The sequence below is a fragment of the Ochotona princeps genome, chromosome 2, assembly GCF_030435755.1.
Source record: "Ochotona princeps isolate mOchPri1 chromosome 2, mOchPri1.hap1, whole genome shotgun sequence".
Classification (NCBI taxonomy): Eukaryota; Metazoa; Chordata; class Mammalia; order Lagomorpha; family Ochotonidae; genus Ochotona; species Ochotona princeps.
Genome location: NC_080833.1, coordinates 15052284 through 15076135, shown reverse-complemented (window position 1 = coordinate 15076135; position 23852 = coordinate 15052284). Strand labels below are relative to the sequence as shown.

The 23852-nt window shown below is 48.3% G+C and overlaps 1 protein-coding gene across 1 annotated transcript; it reads right to left on the bottom strand.

Moving 5' to 3' along the window:
* Positions 1-285: 285 nt before the first annotated feature.
* LOC101517336 (proproteinase E-like) lies at positions 286-4973 on the bottom strand. Its single transcript, XM_058661028.1, has 7 exons — positions 4917-4973; positions 3984-4081; positions 3730-3858; positions 2108-2244; positions 1701-1843; positions 981-1133; positions 286-309 (listed from the first exon to the last, which is right to left on the bottom strand). The coding sequence occupies exons 2-7, from the start codon at positions 4004-4006 to the stop codon at positions 286-288; spliced, it is 609 nt and encodes a 202-aa protein (XP_058517011.1). The 5' UTR covers positions 4007-4081; positions 4917-4973.
* Positions 4974-23852: the final 18879 nt, after the last annotated feature.

Sequence of the window (23852 nt, the reverse complement as noted above, 5' to 3'; positions counted from 1 at the left end):
TCTATCCTGGGGCACCTGTGTGTCCCAGTTGTCCTGGGATTGCCTCAGGTTCCTCAGTTGAAGTCCCAGGAAATCCAAGAGGGTGGTCACTCCATCATGACTCTTTCTCCCTGGGCCCCAGGATTTTCTTGTCCTCACATGAGAGGCTGCCTCTGGTTTCATCTCTGCAAATCAGCTCTCAGATCTCAGAAACAGCCAGAGGGGAAGAGGCAATGAAGGAAAGAGACCCAACTAAGAACTTGCTGAGAGATTTTTATTCTTTATAGCACATGTGGGATCAGCCCGTCATGGGAGGTTGTTTTCAATTTTCTGGAAATGAACAGGGAGAGGACAGAACATACTGGTTAGCATCATGGGTTCTGCTGTCAAAGGGAAGCAGGGTCAGTTCCCAGCCTGACCACTGTGTGAGCTGGGAGAGTGACCTTCCCTTTCTGAGCCTCGGTTTCTTTCTCTAATGGCAGTGGTGTTCACAATACTTACCCTGTTCAGGATTAGCTATCATTCAAGGATTCCATCTCTGTCCCTAATGCACATTTACATGATCTTGGAGTGGTGGTCACTGCTGCTATCATGGGCAACATTAACCCTCTGTGCCCACCTGTCTGCTGAGATGCTAGGGCCTCAGTTTTTCCCACCCCAAATCTCACCATCCCTCACCATAATTGCTCATTTCACATCTCCTCCACCAGGTGGCGGTGTGTCCCTCTCTCCTCTATGACAAGTAAGGAACCAACCAGATGACACACTGAGAAACCCTCACTGATAAGCAAGTGCAAAGCTCCACCCAAAGCCTGGGAAGTTCTGGGGCCACACAGAGCAGAACACACTCCTGTGCCCCTCGGGAATGTCCCCAAGGCCCTCCCCCACTGCCCTTCTAGGATCCCTGCAGCCCCTCACCAGGATCAGACCTACCACCCTGTCACCGGGCCCCATGTCAGAGAGTTCCTAGCCTGGAGCCCTCCTTGCTATGCAGACCTTACCTCCTTAATCCAGTTAATGTAGGCTGACACGCGGGTGAACACTGTGGGCTTCTTTATGGTGTCGCAGCCATTACCAGAAACAAAGCTGACAGTGCCATGGACCTCCCACTCACCATCCTCTCCAGGACAGTTGAGGGGTCCTCCAGAGTCACCCTGTGATGGTCAGAGAAGTGGGGACTGAGACACATCTCAGGCGGAAGGAATTGTCCCTGACCTGGGGGTTGCAGACACACACACACTGCTGCACCTCCCCCCACCTCAGGGCCTCATCTGCGCAGGAGCAGGGGCTGTGCTACCACAGCTGCTGAGCAGGAAGGGACCCAGACAGGACCTCAGCACAGCCCCTGGCACAGAGGGAGCCCCAGAGACGCCAGCGCCCCCTGCTGGCAGAACCTTCCCTGCTGCCTAGGAGGACTCAGCTCCCACAGCACAGTGGTTGAGGATCCCTGCAGAACCCAGAGTGGGTGCCTCAAGGTGGTGGTGCGAGTGTCCCTGGTGTGCTGATGGGGCAGCCTGAGCAGGAGGAGGGACAGTGATGGTCCCAGGTGAGCAGTGCTTGTTAGCTCTGACAGTTTTCAGGATGTGTGGGCTGTGCTGACTTCCTCCAGGTGCTGCCTGACCTGTAGCCTGACTGACCAGCAGAAAAGACAGCTTCTCCACCTACATGAATAGCAGAGGGACACCAGGACCTTATTCCTCATAGAAGAGTGAGCAACTTACATAACAACCAGCGACTTTGTCCCCGCCAGCACACACCATGGTCTCTTTCACATAGAAGTCCCACCAGTCCCGCTGGGAGCAGTGTTTATAGTCCACCACGGGCAGCAGCCCTTCCTGCAGTATGTTTGGCAGTTGTCCATTGGCTGCAGAGACAGAGAGCAATGAGGGCCCAGAGGGCAGGCTAGGAGCCCAGGGAGGGCCATGGAGGCCCACGGCTCTCCTGGACTGAGGGCGTCGCCCAATTATACCATCCTCATATTCTGTGCGCCTCTATATCCCTGATCTAGACTTCAAGAGGCTCTGCTGAGCACGTTGTTTGGGAAAATCCCTGAGACCAAACTTGAAGGAAAATCTGTCCCTGGCCCCCAGGCTCTGTCCTTCTGCCATGGTCCCTGGTCAACACGTACTGGAGAGCCGGCCCCAGCCACTGACGTAGCATTCCGTCCCGTGGGGCAGGATGTAGCCAGCAGGAGGGAGGCAGGCGGGCTGGACCTCGTCCGTCAGCTCAGCGCATTTGGACAGTTTGAGGAGGGCGATGTCATAGCTGTGGGGACAAAGGTGTCAGTTGGAAACTTGGTATGGTGGCATGTCAGTTTAGATCCCATCTGTGCTGGCATTACGTATGCCTGATGGTTCAATTTGTGGCTACTCTTCTTCCGATCCAGCTCCTGCTTATGGCCTGGGAAAGCAGTGGAGACCCCTTCTCCGAGCGTGGGAGACCTGAAAGAAGCTTCTGGTTTTAGGCTGGCACAGCTCTGGCCAGTGCGACAATTTGGGAACTGAACCAGTGGGTAGAGAATTTCTCTTTACCTCCTTACCTCTGTCTTTCAAGTAATAACTAAATCTTTTTTAAAAAAGTCATATATAGCCTGGTGTCCTTGGAGACCCCTGATATTACTTTCTTCTACTGTTAGACTTCAGAAGCTTCCAGAAGCCCTCACCATTTGGCTTTTATAACTGTGTCTGGTGTCACCCTCCAGTTGTATCAGAACGCTCTGGAGGGCTGTGACACAGTTATTGGGGCACAGGTAGTCCAGCAGGGAGTGGCTGCATCCCCATCACAGTGCCAGGTGCCAGTCTCAGCTGCTCCGTTCCAGCTTCCTCCTCATGTGCACCTGCGGAAGCAGCTGGAGGCACAGTTGCCTGAACTCTGTCTCCTGCTTGTGCATCCTGACTGATTACCAGTGTTCTGGCCTCATCTGGCACAGCTGTAACTCTTGTAGGCTTTTGGACTTAAATCAGTATATGGATTTTCAAATAAACATTAATTAATAATTTTTTTGAAATTACATTAGGGCACAAAGGGTCAAGGGCTACAGGAAAGTGGGTAAGACCATTTCCACATGATTATTATTATTATTAGTAGTAGTAGTATCTGGGGTAAAGGGGGAGATAAAGGGAGAAGCCCCAACCAGCCTCCCACCCATCCAAGGTCCCTGATGTGGGGCATGCTCCAAGGGTCCTGCACAAGTGGTTTTGATAACTCAACAGTTCTGAATTGCTGCCAGTGTCACCATTTCAAGCATGATGAAATTGCTGCAGAATCCAGTGGTTGACATAGTCCACCTTAGAGTCTCCGTTTGCCCAGATTTTCACTGTCAATACATGGCTGGGGTTGTTGATTAATTAATAATTTAAAAAATTCAGCCATTTTTCTGGGACACAAACCCAGGCTCTGAGACTATGTCTGGGCAAGGCCTGAGGTCTGACATCACTCACAGGGCTCCCAGGTTACCCTGGTGCTGGTGCCCCACAGACCACACCACGAGGACCACTGCTCTGCCTGCTGTCACTCTGCACATTTCTCTTGTGTCTCACTTTGAATGGCCACTGGTTCCCTGCGGGGGTGCACTGTGGTTTCCGTGACAATCATCTCTAAGTCCTATATTATGTTTTAAAGCTTTCTACTCCTGGATGTGATTTCTCACCAGAAAATGCTGAGCCACGCAGACACAGGTGAGGGACTAGATGAGCTGTGGTCATGGAGGGAAGAACACAGGAGCCCCGTCCCAGCTGGGAGCTCACTCACCCTTTGGCTACATCATTGCTGTCATATTGCGGGTGCACGATGGCCTTTTCCACAGTAATGGTCTGCTCGGGTCCCTCTATCACTGAGCGGTTGTACTCTCCCAACATGACCCGGTACTTCTGGCCGCTCCTGCCATGGGAGGGAGGTCAATCTGGATCTGACTGCCAGCCCCGCATAACCACCCATGGCCTGGGCTGCCTGGCTCTCACACTTGATAAAGGACAGGGCAGGGGTGGGGCAGAAGGAGAACTCACGAGATGCAGTGGCCGGCAGTCATAACCCAGCACCGATCGATGAGGGTCCCTCCACAGGTTAAGGACCAGCCTCCACTCACCTGATATTCCAAGAGAGCCTGGAGGTCCAGAGAGGACGATTCTGAGAGGTTTAGGACACAACTGTAGGTTGTGCAGTGTGTGTTCACAGAGAAGAGCAGCCCCTTCTGAGTGACGCAGTGCACAACCTGCACACCTGCTCACAGAGGCCCTTTACTGTACCAGGGGTCACTGGGATGCTCAGTCTCTCCCCTGAGGACCTCAACATGCTCTGCACAGGGGGAATCTCTGAACCTTCAGTCTCCTGACAGCTGCTAAGATCCTCTGCTCTCTCAGGTCCCATTCTCCTGCACCTCAGCTCTTCCAGACTTCTCAGAGCTTCTGAAGCACAGCTCATCCTGACTCCTTGCCTCTCTTATCATTTCCTAGTCATTCGATTCTCAGTATCTCCCTGAAGATCAAGATTTGTAGAACACGGCTCCAGGCTGGCTGTGGTCTGTGTGCACACAGATGCTGACTGCACACAGGCCGCTCACTCAGGCACACATGCTCTCTGGCTGCTCTCCTGCTGCAGTGGCAGGGCTAAGTCACTGCTGGAGAAGCCATGTGGCTGACAGGGCTGCAGCACTCACTCTCTGCTCCCTCCCAGAACATGCTTGCTAATGTCCCCAAGAACACTCTGGGCCATGGACACATTCTCTGTCTTTGCAGTCCAACATGAGAACAGCCCAGCCAGGTTTGTAGATGGCATGGGTAAAATCTCTGTGTGAGGCTGGCTGTTTCAGATTTCTAGAACACATGAAGCAGATGTGAGGGCTGCAAAGGGAGCTATGGGGTCAGAATTTGAGACTTTGCAATCAGAACATGAAGTCTAGTGTCCACAGTGGGAGTCAGTACAGCTGGGATTGCTCTTACCTGCCAGGGATACTTGTTGGGGGGCTTTACAGGAACACCATTGACCACACGGCTGGAGGGGTTGGAGAAGTGGCTGGAGGGGTTGTTGATTGTTGGCTGTGAGCCTGAGGCTAGAGAGGAGAGCAGAGAAGTGGCATCCGTCAGTCAGAGGGGCCCCAACAGGAAAGCAGGCAGGTTCCCAATCCCATAGTGCCACACAGGATGTGTTAGTCCTGAAGCCCCTTTCACTCCCTGACCCTCAGCAACCCCCTTTGAAGTGAGCACTGGGACTACAACAGGGCTTTCCTGAGTTCCAGGAGTCCAAGGACGGAGACAAAATGGAGTGCCTGAGGAGGGTTCACTTCACACAGTCTGGGACAAGGAGCCCTCTCCCAGTGCTGGCTGCTGTCCCCAAGAGTGGAGGCTTTAGGGTGGCATTGGTGCTGTGGTAGGACAGCCCACAGACCACACCAAGTGCTGGTCTGTGCTTTGACTCAGTGTGTTCAGTTCCAGCTCCCTTCATTGTGCGCCCTAGGAGGCTGAAATGATGGCCCGAGTGCTGGAACCCCAGCCCCCACTGACTGCCGGCTTCAGTCAGGCATTGGAGAGCAACCCAGGGAGGGACAGGTGTGTCTGTCAGTCTCTCTCTCTCTGCCTCAACTTTTCCTCTCTCTATCAAAAATATAACACACCAGTAAATTTTTCTGAACCAGTTTTTCAGAAGAGGTTTTGAAATAAGATCTCCTGCATTCAGAGCACAGCCCAGCCCCTTGTACTAGGATGAACTTCTTTATCTCTCTGAGGGTTAATGACACAATGTGTAAAATGGGGACAATAGTACTGACCTTATGGAGCTGTGATGAGAAAGACATGAGGACCTATAGAAAAATCCCTCAGTATTCTGAGCATACAGTCAGCACTCAGTAAATGTCATGTTACCATGATGGTCCATCGGCTGAATCTGCTCATGGGAGGGGGACAGAGCTGCCACTTAACATGGCCGAGGGCAGGATAAGGCTGATCATAGGCTATGGAGCCAGGTAGAGGGAGTGTGAGTGGAGAGTAGAGTGTTCATCAGAGGAGTGGAAATTCCATCCCATGTGGTCTAAGCACAGAGCCAGACTCTTAACCATGAGACTTTGCTCATCCCCACCCAGGACTCTGTCCACTGCCCTTGGTGCTGCTTCCAGCCAGTCCTCCTGAGCTGGTCCATCTCCTGTTTCCCCTTCTCTCTGCTTCCCAGCACCAAGCTGAAAGCTCCTACTACTATACCCAGGTTCACACTGGGACCTTTGCTATGGAAACCGGTGTTGGGATAATAGGACCCAGTGTTGGGAGCTGATTTAAGGACTTCTGGCCCAGGGCAGCACAGGGAGCACAGACTCAGGCGGGGGGCTTACCCAGGGCCACAAGGAGGAGGGAGCTCAGCAGCCGGATCATTGTGGATCTGGAGAAGAAGCGAAGGAGAAACGGAACCTGGCCTCTAATATAGGGCACAGACAGGTGGAGGGGGCTGGACTGGGCCTCACTCCAGAACAGGTGGTGGGGCACCGGATCTCCCATGGTCCAAGGCCTCAGTCCCCACCAGCTGCACATGGAAGACTGGCAGTCAACGGAAGTACTCAGAGATAACTCACTGTGTGGCTGCATAGATGGCACCAGGTGGCCAACAGGATGGAAAGTTGGCATCAGAACATACCACCTACCTCAGGAAGTGTCACAGGTGCCGGAACCCTCATATCTGGTCCCATATGTTGCTTGTTCTGCCTCTCAACTCTGAGTCCTTGGGGTCACAGCTTCACTTCTCTGAGTCTCAGCTTTACCATCTCTAATATGGGATCAAGATTTGTATCCACCTCAACAAAGAGATTGGTTTAGGGGACTGGAAGAGAGGCAGAAAGAGACTGATTGAGACAAAAATCCTCTGTACACTGATTCACTCTCCAAATACCGGCACTGCAACAGCAGCGGCTGAGCTGCCTGAGGCCTGAGCTCTGGAGCTTTATCCAGGTCTCCCATGTGTGAGGAACGAACCCAAGTGCTGATTCCATCACCTGCTGCTTCCAGAATGTGTATCAGCAGGACACTGGGATCAGCAGCCAAGCTGGGACTCCAACCCAGGCACTTAGATATGGGATGCAGGAGTCCCAAGAGGTATCCTTACTGTTGTGCCAAATGTCCACACATACTGACTTTGCTCATGTTAGAAGTAGAGAAAGTGAGATACACAGAGTGGGAGAGAGAAATTATAACACACATACACACATACATACACACACTAAGAGACAGAGAGAGAGAGAGAGAGAGAGAGAGAGAGAGAGAGAGAGAGAGAAACAGACACACACAGATCCATTCCATCCACTGGTTTGCTCCCCAGCATGACTGAGCATGGAGCTGGGAACTAGGAGCTCAATCTAGGTCCCCCACATAGGTTGCAGAAACAAGATTATTTGAACCATCATCACAGCCTCCCAGGCCTTCACTTGCTGGCCTCTGCAGGCAGGAATAGGAGCTGATTCATAACCCGCATTTTGAACATTTTATCCACAATGCTAGACACCCACTCTTACAATTTTAAAGAATTTCAGACAGGGCCCAGTGTAATGGCTCAGTGGCTAAATCCTTACCTTGCATGTGCTTGAATTCCATGGGACATGACCTTGGTGCCAGTTCATGTCCTGGCTAGTCCACTCCCCTTCTAGCTCTCTGCTTGTAGCCTGGAAAAGCAGTCAAGGATGGCCCAAAGCCTTGGGATCCTGCACCTGCTTGGGAGATGTGGAAGAAGCTCCTGGTTCCTAGTTTTGAATTAGCTCAGCTCTGGCTGTTATGGCACCTTGGGCAGTGAACCAGTGAACAGAATATCTTTCTCTCTGCCTCTCCTTCTCTCTCTTCAAATCTGCCTTTCCAATAAAAAAATCTTTTAAAAAAAGAAGTTAAGACAACTGGAATACTAAAATGTACTTGACCTGGATCACAAAAAGCACTACATAAAAATGGAAACAGAGGCCTCAGAAACATAGGCTCTGGATGATGTTTGGCTCACGTCTGGGACACGGGATAGATTATTTGCTGCTAGAAGTCAAAGCTTTGTGCTGGATTTTTAAAATGTTACTTGGCATATGACTAAATCTTCAAGTATTCAGTTGGAAACTAAGATGAGTTTTTTTAATTTATTATTTTTTATTTTTTTAAAATAATCTTACTTAGTTGATTAGGGTCAAAGGCTACAGCAAAAATGTGTAATACCATTGTTTCCACACTAATATCATTTTTTCTCCCTGTATGTGGGGTCAGGGGAGAAACAAAGGGAGAAGCCCCACCCAGCCTCCCACCCATCCCAGGTCCCCGATGTGAGGCATGCTCCGAGGGTCCTGCTCAAGCAGTTTTGATAGTTCAACAGGTCTGAACTGCTGCCAATCTCACTGTTCCAATCGCAATGAAACCTATTCAGAATCCACTGGCTGGCTTAGTCTCTTCATGGTTAGGGTTCTGAGATCAGCAGTTCAGTTGGAGGGATCTCTGAACAAACTTCACCTGAGATGATCCCAAACCTGATTCTTGTGTGAGTTTGCCAGTACAGGATCTGGCACAGTCCGTCACCCCAATCAGCTTATGCTCATGCTGGTCATTGCAATTACTGGGTCAGTTCTGTTTCCAGCCCTGTCAGCCACTTGAACCAATGGGTGTTGTAGTCCAGCTCGATCCTACCCACTTCATACTTGATCCTCATGCAAACCAGTGGGAGCTGCAGCCTAGTTGGGGCGAATCCCCGTAACCCCCACCAGGCCTGCTCCCTACCCTGATTCCATGCATGTCAGTATGTACCACAGACTTGTTCAGTCTGTCCCACATTCCATTAAGCTCTGGTACTTGTCAATGGGCATTGAAGCCTCGTTCAACCCAACCAACCTACTATCCAGCCCACACACATACTGGCAGATGCCTTTCTGTCTAGCCAACCCTGCCCCTGTCCTGGTTTTCATGCTGTAAAGTGGGAGTGGTTACCCACAATGGAGGTGCCCACTATCTTGAAGCCACTCCAACTTCTGGATTATGCACTCTCCTGGTGGTTCTGGCATTTAACTTGACAGAATTAGCCTCTAGTGCCAGCCTCTGCCATCTGATGATGTGGCAAAGCCCAACCATCCCTTACCCACTCTAGTTTTTGCTTGCACCAGCCGGAACAGTTAGCCCAATCTGGCTCTTCCTAAATCAAACTCATATGAGACCCACAGGTGTTGCAGCCCTGCCTGGTCTGGTCTGCCCCCATCCCAACTCATGCTCTCCAATGGGAGTGATTGTCCAGCAGGGGAGTCCACATTCCCCTGCTGGCTTTGCCTCCTCCACCCCACCCCCCTTCTTGTGTGCTGTTTGGGTGCTGCAGCCACCTCTGGTTCGGCTCACCTTGGCATTCCTTAATGTGCACTGGTGTGTGTGCGACCGAAACTGGCCTGACCCACACTCTGTTCTGGTGCTTGGATTCGCCAGCTGTTGATGTGAACTGGTTCAATCTGGTCCTCCCCCGACCTATGCCATATGTCTGACGGTGGTTATCTTCCTCTGACCTGGTCTGGGTTGCTCCATATCATGGTTCTTGCGCTCACCTGTAGGAGCTGTGTTCTGACAGAGGAGTTTCCCAAGCTCCTCCTTCAGAACCTTTCCCTATGCCAGGTCTTGCACGTACTGGTGGTTCCCTCATTGCTGGCCTTCAATCCATTTCATTTCTTAATGTTGGTTATTTCATCCCAGCCAAGGCTTGCCCATACCCAGACACTGCTCACACATGGCTCAGTAGGGGCAGAGACCCAGCCTAGTCCATCCTACATCTACCCAGATTCTCTAGAGTGCCAGATGGTGCTGGCGTCTAGCCTAGCTCGGTGCACCCAGTCCCAGTCCACATTTGTGCCTAGGGAGATTGCAGCCACATCCAGACCAGAATGCAGCCCCCACTCTAGCCCCCACACTCACCAATGGGAACCCCAGCCCAGCAAGGGTATACTCTCACAGCTCCCCAACCGAGTCTATTCCCAACCCAAGTTTGCAGACGTGCCAGTGGGTGCTCTGACCCAGTTGGCTTAGCCCCTTACCTGTCTCAACCTTTGCCTTCAATGCTGTGCCATAGTATCTCTACCTCATGAACAGCAGTTGGGGTAAGAGCCTTGGTCAGAATGACATATGCTCCATCCTGCATTCTTTTTTTTTTTTTTTTTTTTGTGAGTTGAAGTTTGCTTGGCCCTGCCGGGTCCACCCCCTTCCAGTTGCAGCTCGGCCCACCCCACATCCTATTTTAGGATGCACCTTTGGGTAGTGCTGCCTTGACCTGCCCAGATTGCCATCGGTTCCTTTACCCGTAGGTGATGGCAGGTGCTATGGTTACTCCTAGCTTAGCCCACCGCGATCCCAGCTTGTGAGCTAACCTGCAGGACTTGTATTTCCACAGGGTTGGGCCCACACTTCTCCCACAGAGTTTACCCCCAGACCAAGTTCTCTCGTGTGCTGGTTAGTGTCTTGACCCTGCCAAATGTGACCAGTCCGCTATTCTACCACCCAGTCAAGTAATGGTACCTAGCTCTGCCAGACAGGCCCCCATTCATAGCTTTGGTGTGGACTGGTGTGTGGCAGTTAGTGATGCTCTATGCTAACAGCCATTTTCAGGATACCTAATTTGGCTGGTGAATCAGTCTGGCCCAATTAGATCTTATGGACACTCCCCTCCAAACCATCAGGTCTCAGTCCCCATGCTTGCCCGAAAGTTTCATGACCCTGTTACTGGGAATCACCTAGAATTCATCTCTCACTTACACTAAAACTGGCCTTATTCATGGGTGTCCTTAAACGACTTGTCATGCATCTACCGTCCTGACACCACCATGATCATGACACAGACACCACACCACTCTGACTCTCCCTCTTGTCTTGTTAAGGTCCACTCTTGACACCAGGCCCTTGGAACAAGGCCCGCTGCCAGGCAGGTCCTGCCTTTCGCAGAATCTCCATGAACAGTTTGAAGCATACATTAGGCACCTTTGTATCTTGGCATCTTTCCTTGAGTGCCTTGCTTCTGAGATCCAGCCCATTCTTGTGTCCCACATAGTCTTGAGGATTCAAACGACATTATTGAAAACCTCTATGATTCTAAATAAGGAACAGTGGCCATGAAGACTGAATGACACCAATTCAGATGTGGATGATGAGAGCAGGTCCCGGGGTGAAGACTGTGGCTAACACAACTCTGCTGTGAAAGCCCAAATGCAAAGGGATAGTGCCTGCAGGTGGGAGTGGTGAGAACTTTGGGGCCTGGAGGGCTCCTAGGTAGGTTGGACTGCTGCAAAGTTAGTTATTCTTCTTATTAAGGTATTTATTTATTTCAGTATTTATTTATTCATTTATTAGTTATTCAAAGCCAGAGAGAGAGAGAGAGAGAGAGAGAGAGAGAGAGAGAGAGAGAAATTGTCCATCTGCTGATTCACTCTCCCAAGCAGCTCTGAGTCATGTCCTTCACTCTACTTGCGGCATCACTTGCTGGTTTCTGAGGAGAATCAGCAGGGTGCTGGATGGGAAGCAGATCGAGCTGGACTTGAGCCCACATTATGATATGGAAGCTGCTGTCAGGTGAACCTGCTGCACCAAAACATGGCCACTTCTGGGAATATCTTGTGCAGGAGCAGTGGGAGCCAAATCCCTGGTAGTGAGCAGCGTTTTTCCAGAGTTAGTTAAGCTGCTGCCTGCAATGACATCATTCGTGTATGCCTGTTTGTGCCATGGCTGCTCCACTTCTGCTGTGACTCCCACTGATGAGCCGGGAAAGGCATCAGTGGATGGCCCAGGTGTTTGGGAGATGAAGAGGCAGAGAGAAGATTTTTCCATCTGTTGATTCACTCCTCAAGTGGATGCAACAGAGCTTAGCCAATCTGAAGCCAGGAGCCTAGAACTTCTTCAGGTCTCCCACGGGGTACAGGAACCCAAGGCTTTGGGCTGTCCTCATCTGCTTTCTCATGGTGTGAGCAGGGAGCTGGATGGGAAGCGGGGCTGCTGGGATTAGAACTGGTGTCTATGTGGGATCCCGGCACGTGCAAGGCAAGGACTTTAGGCACTAGGTTATCACGCCGGACACAAAAATATATTTTTTTAACTGCATAAAGCTCCCTATCCATGCCCCTCCTTGGAAGAAGGAAAAAACAGGGACGATCAGGGTGAGCTCGACTGTATCTTCAGCCTGAAATAAAGCAAACTGCTTCCACTAGGCAGTGGAAGTTCAGGTGGGAGATTAGCAACTTGATCAGGCAGTAGAAGGGGAGTTGGGGCTGGTGGGAAGTGTAGAATGGAGGTCTTTGTGGATAGAGGAATGGGGGCATGGGGAGACAGTGTAGGAGAGTGGCTCCTCCATGCCAAGGAGAGGCCTGGATAGACCCTACTGGCCTTCAGAGGAAACCATCTGCTGACATCTGGAGGCTGGAGTTCTGGCCTCTAGAACTACTGCTCACAGGACTGCCATGTGAGTCTGAGGCCTTGTGAATGCAGCTCTAGCAGAGGAACTCAGCCCAGCACTCCCTGGGTAGGCAGCACTCCCTGCCCACAGTCACACAAAGACAGAAGAGGGGCGGGCTTCATCGCTGAGCACCCAGCCTGGAGTCTGTGCCTACCTCTCTATGCACTTGGCCTCATGGCTGCTAGGGATAAGGGAAGAGGTGGTTTTCATTCTGCAGTCTGGGCACACGGAGAAAACCTCTTACCATGAAAGAAACAGAGAAAGGCATTGGGAGACATCACTAGGCTGTGTTGGGAAACAGGCATTTGTAGATGCAGTTGCAGGAAGATCGACTTAAGTCACACAATTAGAAGAATTTTAATCTCACAAGATGTTCCAGTGGAGAGGCTGAATTGGAGCAAGTATCGAGTCTCAGTGCTTCTCCGAGACTGTTGGTTTCCTTCCCATCTGTGTCAGAGAAAACAGGAGTCTCAGCTCCTTGAGCTGCAATTGACTGAAATTCATGGAACTGGGCACTCAGGTGAGGGAAATGCTTTGATGTCACCTGCAGGATGGCAGGACAGAGAGGGCAAAGTGGGCAATTACCCAGAGGCTCATGCCTAACAGAAGCAGGGCCAGCCCAGGCCTGTTTTGGGGAGAGCAGGTAGAAGGTGAAGGGCAAGACTGACCATGGCTGTCCTCCTCTCCTCCTATCTTTCTCCACTGCTGCTGTCCTAGACACCTGGAAATGCAACCTGTTCCTGCCCAAACACAGCACAGTGAGAGAAACATCTAGGGTTTGGGCTTCTGTGGGAGGTGAGGGGATGGATGGGACAGGTGCCATGGGCCCGTAGGAAGACATGGAGGGTTTTCGATGAGAGAACAGCAGGATCCAACTTGGGTTTTCCCAGTGGACCTCTGGCTGCTGAGTGAAGAAGAATGTAAATAGGGCTCTGGCCACATGGGTAGGCAGGTGCAATCTGTAGAACTGGTCATGTGTCCAGATGGGAGCAGTGGAGGAGCAGGTGGGCCTGGGATGAGGGAGGAGTTCCAGAAAGACAAAGCCTGGAACTGACAGAGGCACCAAGTGGATTGTGACAAATTAATGTTCCCCAGTTAAACTGCTCCTCTAAGACGGTACACAGTGATCATCAACACACACGGTGTGTATGTGATGAGATGACTGTCACACACACACACACACACACACACACACACACACACACACACACTTGGCAGTACTGTGTTCTCCATTGCTTGGTCATAATCTGCCTTCCCCTATAACCCATTTTTGGAGAGTACTATACTCTCAGGAAGTTTTGGGCCAAAAGCAGCAGAGCATCTCATTCATGAAGCTCATCCTCAGGGGTTTTCTCACTGAGCTGGAAGGAGGGGCAGCCACTGCTTGGTTAGTTGAGCTGCACGGCACCACCACTGTTGGCCCACACATTTTAGCTTTGTGTTCTGTTGCCCTGGAGTCCCAGCTTGGTCTTGGGTTGCTTCCTTCATTGTCCCAGGAGCAGATGGTGGCACAAGACCAGTGTGAGTAGTGTTAATGCAACTTGGATGCGGAGCAGAAAACTTTCATTTCTTTCACATCTATGCATAAGTTTAAAAAATATCATTACTGTCTGGTATTTCCATGTGGAATGGCAATGGCACCAGATACCGTTAAAAACTTCCCCGTACAAGCCCTTACTCAGTTTCATTTTTATTTATTTATTTTTTTTAAGATTCATTTATTTCCATTGGAAAGGCAGATTTACAAAAAAAGGACAGGCAGAGAAAGACCTTCCATCCGCTGGTTTAGTCCCCAGTTGGCTACAATGGCTGGAGCTGACTTGATCTGAAGATAAAAGTCAGGAGCCTCTTGTGGTCTCCCAAGAGGGTAGGGTCCCAAGGCTTTTTGCAATCCTCTATTACCCTCAAGCAAGGAGTTTGATGGAAAGTGGAACAGCTGGGACACGATTGGCATCCATATTCGATGCTGGAGTGTGCAATGCAAGGATTTACCCACTGAGCCATGGCACAGTCCCCCGTCATTCAGACTTAAATGGAGATGGAGCTACTGTCCTGGGAGATTCCCTAAAGATGTGTTTTGTACACATCATGGTCAGTCCCACCCCTAGAGAAAGTACAAATAGGGCAGCCATAAGAGGTGTTCATTGGAGTTTAGGCCACAGAAGGAGTAAATCAAATCCCTGCCTCTGCTGAAGTCTCCATCATTCACCTCCCTTGGAAACGAAGACATCCATCGCAAACTGTCAGCAGGCACAGCAACAGCTATGAGCTGCCTGGAGATTGCTAAGTCACCCAACACCAGTGTCTCCACTTGGACTATTTCATGAGGGAATAAAAACAGGAATCCCACCAAACAAGTCTGAAAAAGCACCACGTGAAGCCGATTCTGTGATGACCTGATTTCTCCAAACCTTTAATTATAAACCCACGCACATTATGGATTTCTAGTTTGGGGATATAATTGACATTAAATTTCCTGTGGAAACATCTTTCAGGGATTCTGAACACAACACACACAGACATTATTCTAAAATCTAAAATTACTCTCAACATCAACTTGACTGGTTTATGAGCTATTGAAATGCGCTAACACTTCCTTTGGTCCTATGATAAACAAAACAAATAAATTACATGACCTGAAATAATTCAAACATTGCTTATCTTACATTTTAGGAACACTATTTGTGTACTATCTGAAACAAATAAGGAGTCCAGATAATGATCTATAATTGTGTGAACAACCATATTCATACATATTTTTCCAAGTTACCTAATAGATAAAAATTTATATTTTATAATATAATGATTTAATTATGCTGTCATGGTTGATGTTAAGCACTGTAATAAAATACTGGTTATGTAAATTGAGAAGTCATATGGCTGACTCAACTCACTCAGTGAAACAAACGGCAGTAGCTATAGTAAGGTTGTATTATAATGATGGTTCTGAAACAGAAATAATAATTCTTTTAACAAACTTTGTTTTTCCAAATGGATGCTGGGCTATAACGGGTTCAGACACCACCTGTGATACCAGTACTGTCACCCTTATCGGATGCCTAGAAGGAGTTCCAGGTTCTGCGTTTCAACTTGGCCTATCTCAAGTGGTGCAGGTTTCTGGAAAGGGAATTCAGGGATGGATGATTTTTGTATATCTGTGTTAAGTTTCTATATTCCTGTTTGTCTTTCAAACACAATGAAAATAGATAAATAATGAAAAATAGGCAGCAGGATTTAGTTTGGATCTCAATACAACGCTTTGAACGTCCCTCTCACAGTATCAGGCACCTGGGCTCTAGTGCAGGTGTTGATTCCAGCTCCCTGCTGCTGTGCACCTGGGAGGCCACAGGTGGCGGCTTAAATGACCGGAGCCCTGGCACCCATATAGAAGACCTTGATTAGAATTCTGGGTTTTGACCCTGTTCTGCTCAGACTCAACCATTGCAGTCATTGGGGAGCGAGACAGCAGATGTGAAGTTTTTGTCTTTCAGAGTCACTTCACATGTGTGACTGTCACATTGCTCCTCAACTCCCCAGGCACCTGGGGGCAGTGGCTGCTGTGATCAGAAAAGAGCAACCTGTCCTTTGCCCAGGGTGAACTGCATACACCTTCTACATCTGCATGGATTCTCAGATGGCTGGAGCCTCACTCCAGACCAGGTCCTGCGCGGGGATGGAGCTGAATGGCTTCTCCCACACCAAAGTGAGTAGGAAGAGGAGATACATAGAGAAATGAATTCAGTCCAGTCATTGAAAAACATCAGTTATCTCTTTCCCATGGAGGCTAAGAAATACTTTTTAGGGAGGTAACTGGAGGCAGTATTAGTGGGGAAGAAAAGGTAGATAATTAAAAAACACTTTGACCAGCTAAATGCCGAATCTGCATTTCAGTAAGTGTTCAGAACCAATATGAATAAGCCTCATTTTATGTCCAGTTCATTATGTTCCTCTTCAGAGTAATCAGTTGTCAATAAAACATCCTTAGGTCAAATGTAAAATTCCTGTACTAAGCAAGGTCTTAGGTGAATTATTGCCAAATAAACAATGGCACATTCATCGCTTTGAACAATAAACCTAGCTACTCCTAATGAGGAGCACACACATGCAGCCTTCCCACTCAAGAGCAAGAAACCCTAATTCTTCCACAAATTTCAGATCACTTTAAGTGAGCATTTCTGGAGCAGGCTTTGTAGCTCAGTATAAGGCTGCGTTGAGACTGTGAAATCCTGTGCAGGAGTGCCCTAATGTCTCTGCCATTTTACACCCCTCCAGCTCCTGCTGCTGCTGCTGGGAGGCAGGTGATGGTTGCAGCACCTGGGTTCCTGTCACTCATCAGGGAAACTTGGCTGGACTCCAGATTCCAGGTTTTTGTCTGACCCGGCCCTGGTGATTGAGGTTGTTGGGAAGTGATCCAGCAGAAGAAAAGATTTCCCATATATCAATGTGTGTGTGTGTCTATCTATGGCTCTGCTTATCAAGTAGATAAAAATATACATTGGTAAAATAAAAAGTAAAGAGAGAGAGAGAGGTGAAGTTCTTTTTAAACTGTTTTTATAGATTCCTGAGGTTAGGCTGAAGGATGGTTTTCAACATGCTGTTGCTGTGAGTTGTTGTGGGCATTTTTAATGTATTTTTTTTTATTTTGAAAATCTTGCATAGTTGATTAGGGCACAAAGGGTCAAGGGTTACAGGAAAGTGGGTAAGACCATTGTTTCCACACTTGATATAATATTTTTTTTCTGTATCTGGAATGAGGGGAGAAGCAAAGGGAGAAGCCCCTGTTATGGACATTAGTGAGCCTGCAGATGGAATATGTCTGTGTCTTTTCTTCTCTCTGTCTCTACTACTGCGCATTTCTACCTTTTTTACTTAATTAAAAATGAATTACTTTTCTAAAACTTAATCTTTAATGCTTTATATGAGTTCCAGCTGGTTTGCTTCTTTGCTCTAATACTTTGAGGTAAGCACTGTAGCCAGTCTTTATTTTACAATAGGCAAACCAATGTCAATACTTTATTTGGGCTTTACATAGTTAATAAATGGCAGAGGATGGATGCGACCCCAGTCAGCTTTATTCAAAACTTTATTTTTAGAATTACGATTGGTGTGGGTTTTTTTTTTTTTTTAAATACAGAGGTAAAGACACAAAGATGAGAACTGCCATCTGCTGACTACTCCACATCCTGCAACGGCCAGAGCTGGGACAGGACCAAAGCTGGGAATATCCCCTGCCCCATCCCCAGGTCCCCTCCCCCACACCGAATTCCCCCATATTAGTACTATAGCATAGCTCTTCATAAATAGTCACATGTTCACCATTGCGGACATGGACAATGGCAGAGTGCAGCATCCTTTTGTCAAGATACAGCTAATAGTTTCACTGGGAGTCCATCTTTGATCTGGCAGTAGAGATGCACACTGCACTGCATCCTCACATCTGGACATGATAGTCTCCATTACACAATCACCTCACATCCCTGTTAAATGATTAGCCACAATGCAAAATTAACAATAGGAAGACAAATAAAAATTCACAATAGCATGAGTTTCTCAAGGGGCTTTGATAGTTCAACAGTCCTGAATTGGTGAACTCACCACTCCAATCACGATGAAGTCTCTCCTGAATCCACTGGCTGCTATAATCCACGTTAGTGTCTCTGTCTGCCCAGATCTTCACTGCCAATGATTGGCTGGGGTAGTTGATCAATTTGTTCTGTCCTCCATTCTCTGCCAATGTACCAGGTGTCCTCTGGTGGCTCTGATGTACTGCCACATCCTCCATGTATATTTGGATATTCTGTCCTCTGCTCCATCTGAGCCACTGAGGAGGCCCAGCTGTGACACAACTCTCCATGGTTGACACATCAGCCCATAGGACTTGCAACTCTCCATGGTTAGGTTCTGAGTCCAGCAGTTCAGCTGGTAGGGAATCGTCAAACAAACCTCATCTGATGCCATCCCAGGCCTGATTCTTGTGTGTGCTTGCCAACACAGGGTCCAGCACAGTCTGTTACCCCAGTTAGCCTATGCACACAGTAGCAGTTGTAATTGCTGGGTCAGTTCTGTCTCCAGCTCCATGTTTTATGAAACCCGATGGGTGTTGGAACTTAGGCCAATCCTGCCCATCCCATACTCGGTCTTCACGTAAACCAGTGGGAGCTGCAGTCTAATCAGAGCGACCCACAACCCCCCACCCCACCAAGCCCTCCCCTGCCCTGGTTCTCGCGCTTGCCAAGTATGTACACAAAGCTGGGAATTCATTGCATGTCTTCCTGTGGGTGACAGGAACTCAGTGTCTTCAGCAAACTTGGCTGCATCCTAGAGTCTGCACTGGCAAGAAGCTGGAGTCAGGAGGCAGAGCTGGGCACCAAGCCCAGCCATTCCAGTCAGGAGCATGGGCATCTTAACCACCAGCCCATTCACCCCAAGAGCTATGCTTTATGTCACTGATCTGACATGCATGGATTTCAAACATTTTTTAACCCAAACCTACTTATCTTCTAAGTTACATTTTCCATGAACTCTTAAATATACCCTGGCATTACCAATCTATGTTTTTAACCAAACTAATTGCAGTATACATATTTAAAGAACGCACAGTGCAGAATCAAAGGGCAAACAGGAAGTTTACTTTTAGAGAAAATGATGTAATTGTGAACATAAAATATTAAAAATGAAGGCACACCATAACCTCAGTCAGAGGTTCTTTAAAGGTGGCACAACACATATACTTAGAGAATACCATGACTTACAAAGTTTAAAAATTAAACTAATTATTTTTATTTGGAAGACATGTTTACAGAGAGAAGGAGAAGCAAACATCTTTCATCTGCTGGTTCACTCCCCAAATGGCCGGAGCTGAACCAAATGAAGCCAGGAGCCAGAAGCTTCTTCCAGGTCTCCCATGTGGGTGCAGGGGTTCGAGAACTGGAGTCGTGTATTCATCTATGCTGCCTTCTTAGACCATCTGCAGGAGCTGGATTTGTAGGGGGAAATACACCAGTGAGCACATGGGATAGCAGTGCTGCACAAGAGGCTTAGTTTGCTATGCCACTGTACTGGTCCCTTAATAACAGTTCTATGCTGGATAGAAACTGTTCTGAACTGTAGTTTAGTAGTTGACCCGAAGTATTTCTCTTACTATTCATTTTTCTAACCTGCATGGAAGGACACTATTTTGGTGGCAAATTGTTTGACTTTTTAGCATAAGTAGTTTGAGACCAATGTCCCAGAAGTGACTATGACCCATAGAAAGCATCTTGACATGAGTGGATGTATACCAGGTCCATGCTTTTTCCCATTATGGACTGTGCCTTTAGCCAGCACTATCCTTGCACCCTTTCCCACCTCTGCAAGTTCTGTTGATCCCTTCCTGTCTGCCAGTCTCCAGCACTCTCCTTAAGGATCAGCATAGGTCCCTGGTTGCAAGTCTCCCCAGGCCAGTCTCAGCAACCACTCCCTGCTTGTATGTGATTATTCCTTTTCCTCATTCCCGGGACACACCAGGTTGGAGTGATGTGTTTCTATACTGCCCCAACCACCTTGAATAGGCAGGGTTCTGACCTTACTTCCTTTTGTTGTTTTACCTAATTACCTGGTCCACCGCTAGCCCTCAGAAATGTTCAATAATGATGCATGAACCAACACAAAGCCAGGTTCCCATGACCAAAAGTGATCCTTACCTTTCTGAATTCCCAGGGCACTTAGCTGAGCCCTTGTCAAGGTGTGTTGCCTTGGGTTTCCATGCTCTGTCTGCCCTCCTGTGTGCCCCCAGGGGCAGCTTTTGTTTGGGATATCCCCTGTGCCACACATGATACTCTCCTGGATGCTTCTCACATGGAATGAGAAAACCTTGGAGTGTATTTTCTGTCAAGGCTACAGCTGGCAAATCATGGCTGTCTACCCAAGGACTGTAGGATTGATTGCAGAGAGCAGGAGCTGCACTAAAGATGCTCTCCTGGAGCTTGGCACTGCAGCTTAGCAGCTAAAGTCCTCACCTTGAACACGGTGGGATCCCATATGGGCGTCGGTTCTAATCCTGGTGGCCCCACTTTCCATCCAACTTCCTGCTTGTGATCTGGGAAAGCAGTTGAGGACAGCCCAAAGCCTTGGGATCCTGCACCCGTGTGAGAGACCAGGAAGAAGCTCTGGGCTCCTGGCTTTGGATCAGTGCAGCGCAGCCATTATGGCCACTTGAAGAGTGAATCAGCAGAGGGAAGTTCATAAAAATAAATGAAAAGAAAAAGTTCTCCTGGGCACGAGTGTTGGCACAGTGCTGTGATACTGTTTAGAATATTGCTACTCCTTGCACATGGACAATATGGCAGTCCACTGGAGCCTGCAGAGGGACACCTGGTACCACAACAGAGGATGAAGGACAGAACAAACCAATCAACTACCCCAGCCATTTGTTGGCAGTGAAAATCTGGGCAAATGGAAACTCTAAAGTGGACTATGTCAGCCAATGGATTCTGGAGAGATTCATCACGCTTGGCATGGCAGAATTGGCAGCAATTCAGAACTGCTGAATTATCAGAAGCACTTGAGCAGTGCCCTTGGAGCATGCCCCATTGAGGTCCCTGGAATGGCTAGGAGGCTGGGTGGAGCTTCTCCCTTTATCTTCCACTTCCCCCAGATAAAGAAAAAGAAAAAAAGCATGGAAACAATGGTCTTACCCAATTTCTTATAGGCTTTGACCCTTTGTGCCCTAATCAACTATGTAAAGATCATCAAAATAAAATAAAAAAATTAAAAAGAATATTGCTACCCATATGAGGCTGGTCCTGGCCCATTACTTGTCAGGAATACCATCCTCAGGGCTCCATACAAGCTTCTGGGTTAACCTCCACAGGACCTAATAAGGGCCCTCCTCCCTTCCCATTCTCCACATCCACTTGCACCCACATCAGTAGCCTTTTCCAGGGACCTGGGCCTTCTTGGAGTTAGAGAAAGGAGAGGAACGGACCCAACGTGCTTCCCACTTGCCTGGCCTCTGACTGGTCCAGGCTTACTTCCTTCATCTCGGTTGTACATCACTGCCAAAGATGGTCAGGGTCATAGAACATGTGTGGAGAGAGAAACCTAGAAATAAATGGACAATTCTGTGCCCATCTTATAGGGTTTACTAAGGAGTCACAGGCACAGAGGTGTACTCCTGTCCTCCACCTCACACCTCTGCCTGGAAAGTGACTGCTGGATAGAAACACAGGGCTACTAGAGCAAACTTTCCTCTCAAATAAAACTATTTTTGTTCATAACATAAAATCTGTAAGACTTACTAGGTAATGAAAAATTGTACAGCAAAGTACATAGTATTTTGTCTAAATAGAAAAGAAACATGAGTCTGCTCATATGTGTATCATTCATAATATTGGAAGCATTCATATGAAATGTTAACGCTGATAAGAAAGTCCTTAGTTTTTCCTTTTATCGCCTTCCGTGTTATTGGATTTTTCCACATGTATTTCTTTTACCTTTTTATGTGGTGGGGCAGTGTTGTGGCACAGTGGATCAATCCCTCATCTGTAACAGCAGTATGCAGTACCAGAGTGCTGTAGGAGAACCAGTGCTGGGGATGGAGGAAGTGTGAGCCGCACAGCTCAGGTGAGAGCTCTGCGCTGATAATGGCCCTGTGTGACCTCTTTCTCCATTTTCCTCCAATTTATTTTATTTTATTTTATTTTTATTACAAAGTCAGATATACAGAGAGGAAGAGAGACAGAGAGCAAGATCTTCCATCCGATAATTCACTCCCCAAGTGAGCCACAACGGCCGGTGCTTGCCGATCCGAAGCCGGGAACCTGGAACCTCTTCTGGGTCTTCCACACGGGTGCAGGGTCCCAAAGCCTTGGGCCATCCTTGACTGCTTTCCCAGGCCACAAGCAGGGAGCTGGATGGGAAGTGGAGCTGCCGGGATAAGAACCGGCGCCCATATGGGATCCTGGGGCGTTCAAGGCGAAGACTTTAGCGGCTAGGCGACGCCACCGGGCCCCATTTTCCTCCAATTTAAATCCTGAGGCTAGAAGCGTAAGTCAGGACTGCTTGTGTTTGGCAGTTCAAGAACACCACAGCCCCAGATCTTTGGGTCACACCTCTCCTGCTAACTTCACCTTCTCAGTTACTGATTTCTGTCAGCTTAGTTAGTTCCCATGGTGTGTGTTTGCTGTGGACACAGACATTGATATTTTAGGTAATTCCAGGAGTTTTCAGTTTGCTTACAGCAGCTCTCATTCAGGCCCCAAAGCCAGAAGCATGGATTTTGAAAGTCAGAGTTGATGGCTTTTTTGAACACATAGGAACAATATACATATATCTTCATAGTTTACTTTATTTTGAAAAGATGTTCTTCATTTTTTTTTGAAGACTTGCAAAGAAGAAGAAAGATACAAGTGAGATTTATCTACTGGCATACTCCACAAATGGCTATAAGAGCCAGGGCTTGCAAAGGCTGACACCAGGGCCCTAAATTGCAACTTGCATCTCCCATGTAGGGAGAGGACCTGAGTACTCAGCGGTTTCCTCTGTGCCTTCAAAGGCACATTTTCAGGGAGCCGTGTTAGCAGTGAAGCAGCCAGTATTTGAATCCATGCTCTCATTAGGATTCTGGCAACACAGGCTATAGCTTATCTTGCGTGCCACATGTAAACCTGGGATCAATACATTAAGGCAGGTCAAAAAGTGCAAAAGACGGAGGCAGCAGGCAGAAGAAACATTAATCCTTGTGAAAAGTACAACCAGCAGGCAGAGAAACTTCTGGAGTGCACAGTCCCAGGAAATAAAGCTGCCTTGCCCAAAGGACAGGTCCAACCACAGGCTCTGATGGGTTTTTATCACACTCAGTCAAAGAAAGTTTAAAGGGAACAATGGTTCTGAAGAGGAACTTTCGCTTACTTTCCACTTATCTGGACCAAGAAGCAGTGAGACCTAACCAGTGATGCTGACTCCAGGACGGCATGGGGTATGCTAGGCTTCCAACATGCTCCATGTGTGCCCATCAGGTCTCAGCCATTTGCAACAACTCCTAGAGTTATCCCAGGATGTCCCTGGCTGAGCTGCACCTTCACATTGGAATGTTCAGAACCTCTGCCTGTGGGTGCAGGCAGTTGGCGGGGGGAGCGTGGTGAATGTGTTCAGGCTCTGTGGAAGAACTGCAGAAGGTTCTTGTAGCACCAGGACCTAGGAAATCAGTATTTGGAAGGCTTCTTGCCAATCAGCCATCATCTCACTTGGCAGTGACATTCCTTGATTGTTTTGACTTTTTTGAGTCTCTAGGTACTCTTCATTATCCATTCTGGAATGCTCAGAAAAATCATGTCAGACTCTCAGGCACAAAGAGAAAATTTAGAGACAACAAAACAGACCATGAGGGTTATTAAGCATTGTGATCTCATGGGTCACGTGCAGAGGTTATATTATAAGAATAAATGTATGATTAACATACATAATTTAGAGATGACGGTTTTAAAATT

Coding starts and splice junctions, on each gene's coding strand:
- LOC101517336 (XM_058661028.1), bottom strand. CDS start 4,006: ATGACTGCCGGCCACTGCATCTC. Junction 3,859..3,983: donor ACTGCCGGCCACTGCATCTC/GTGAGTTCTCCT, acceptor CTCCCATGGCAG/GAGCGGCCAGAAGTACCGGG. Junction 2,245..3,729: donor AGCAATGATGTAGCCAAAGG/GTGAGTGAGCTC, acceptor TTGTCCCCACAG/CTATGACATCGCCCTCCTCA.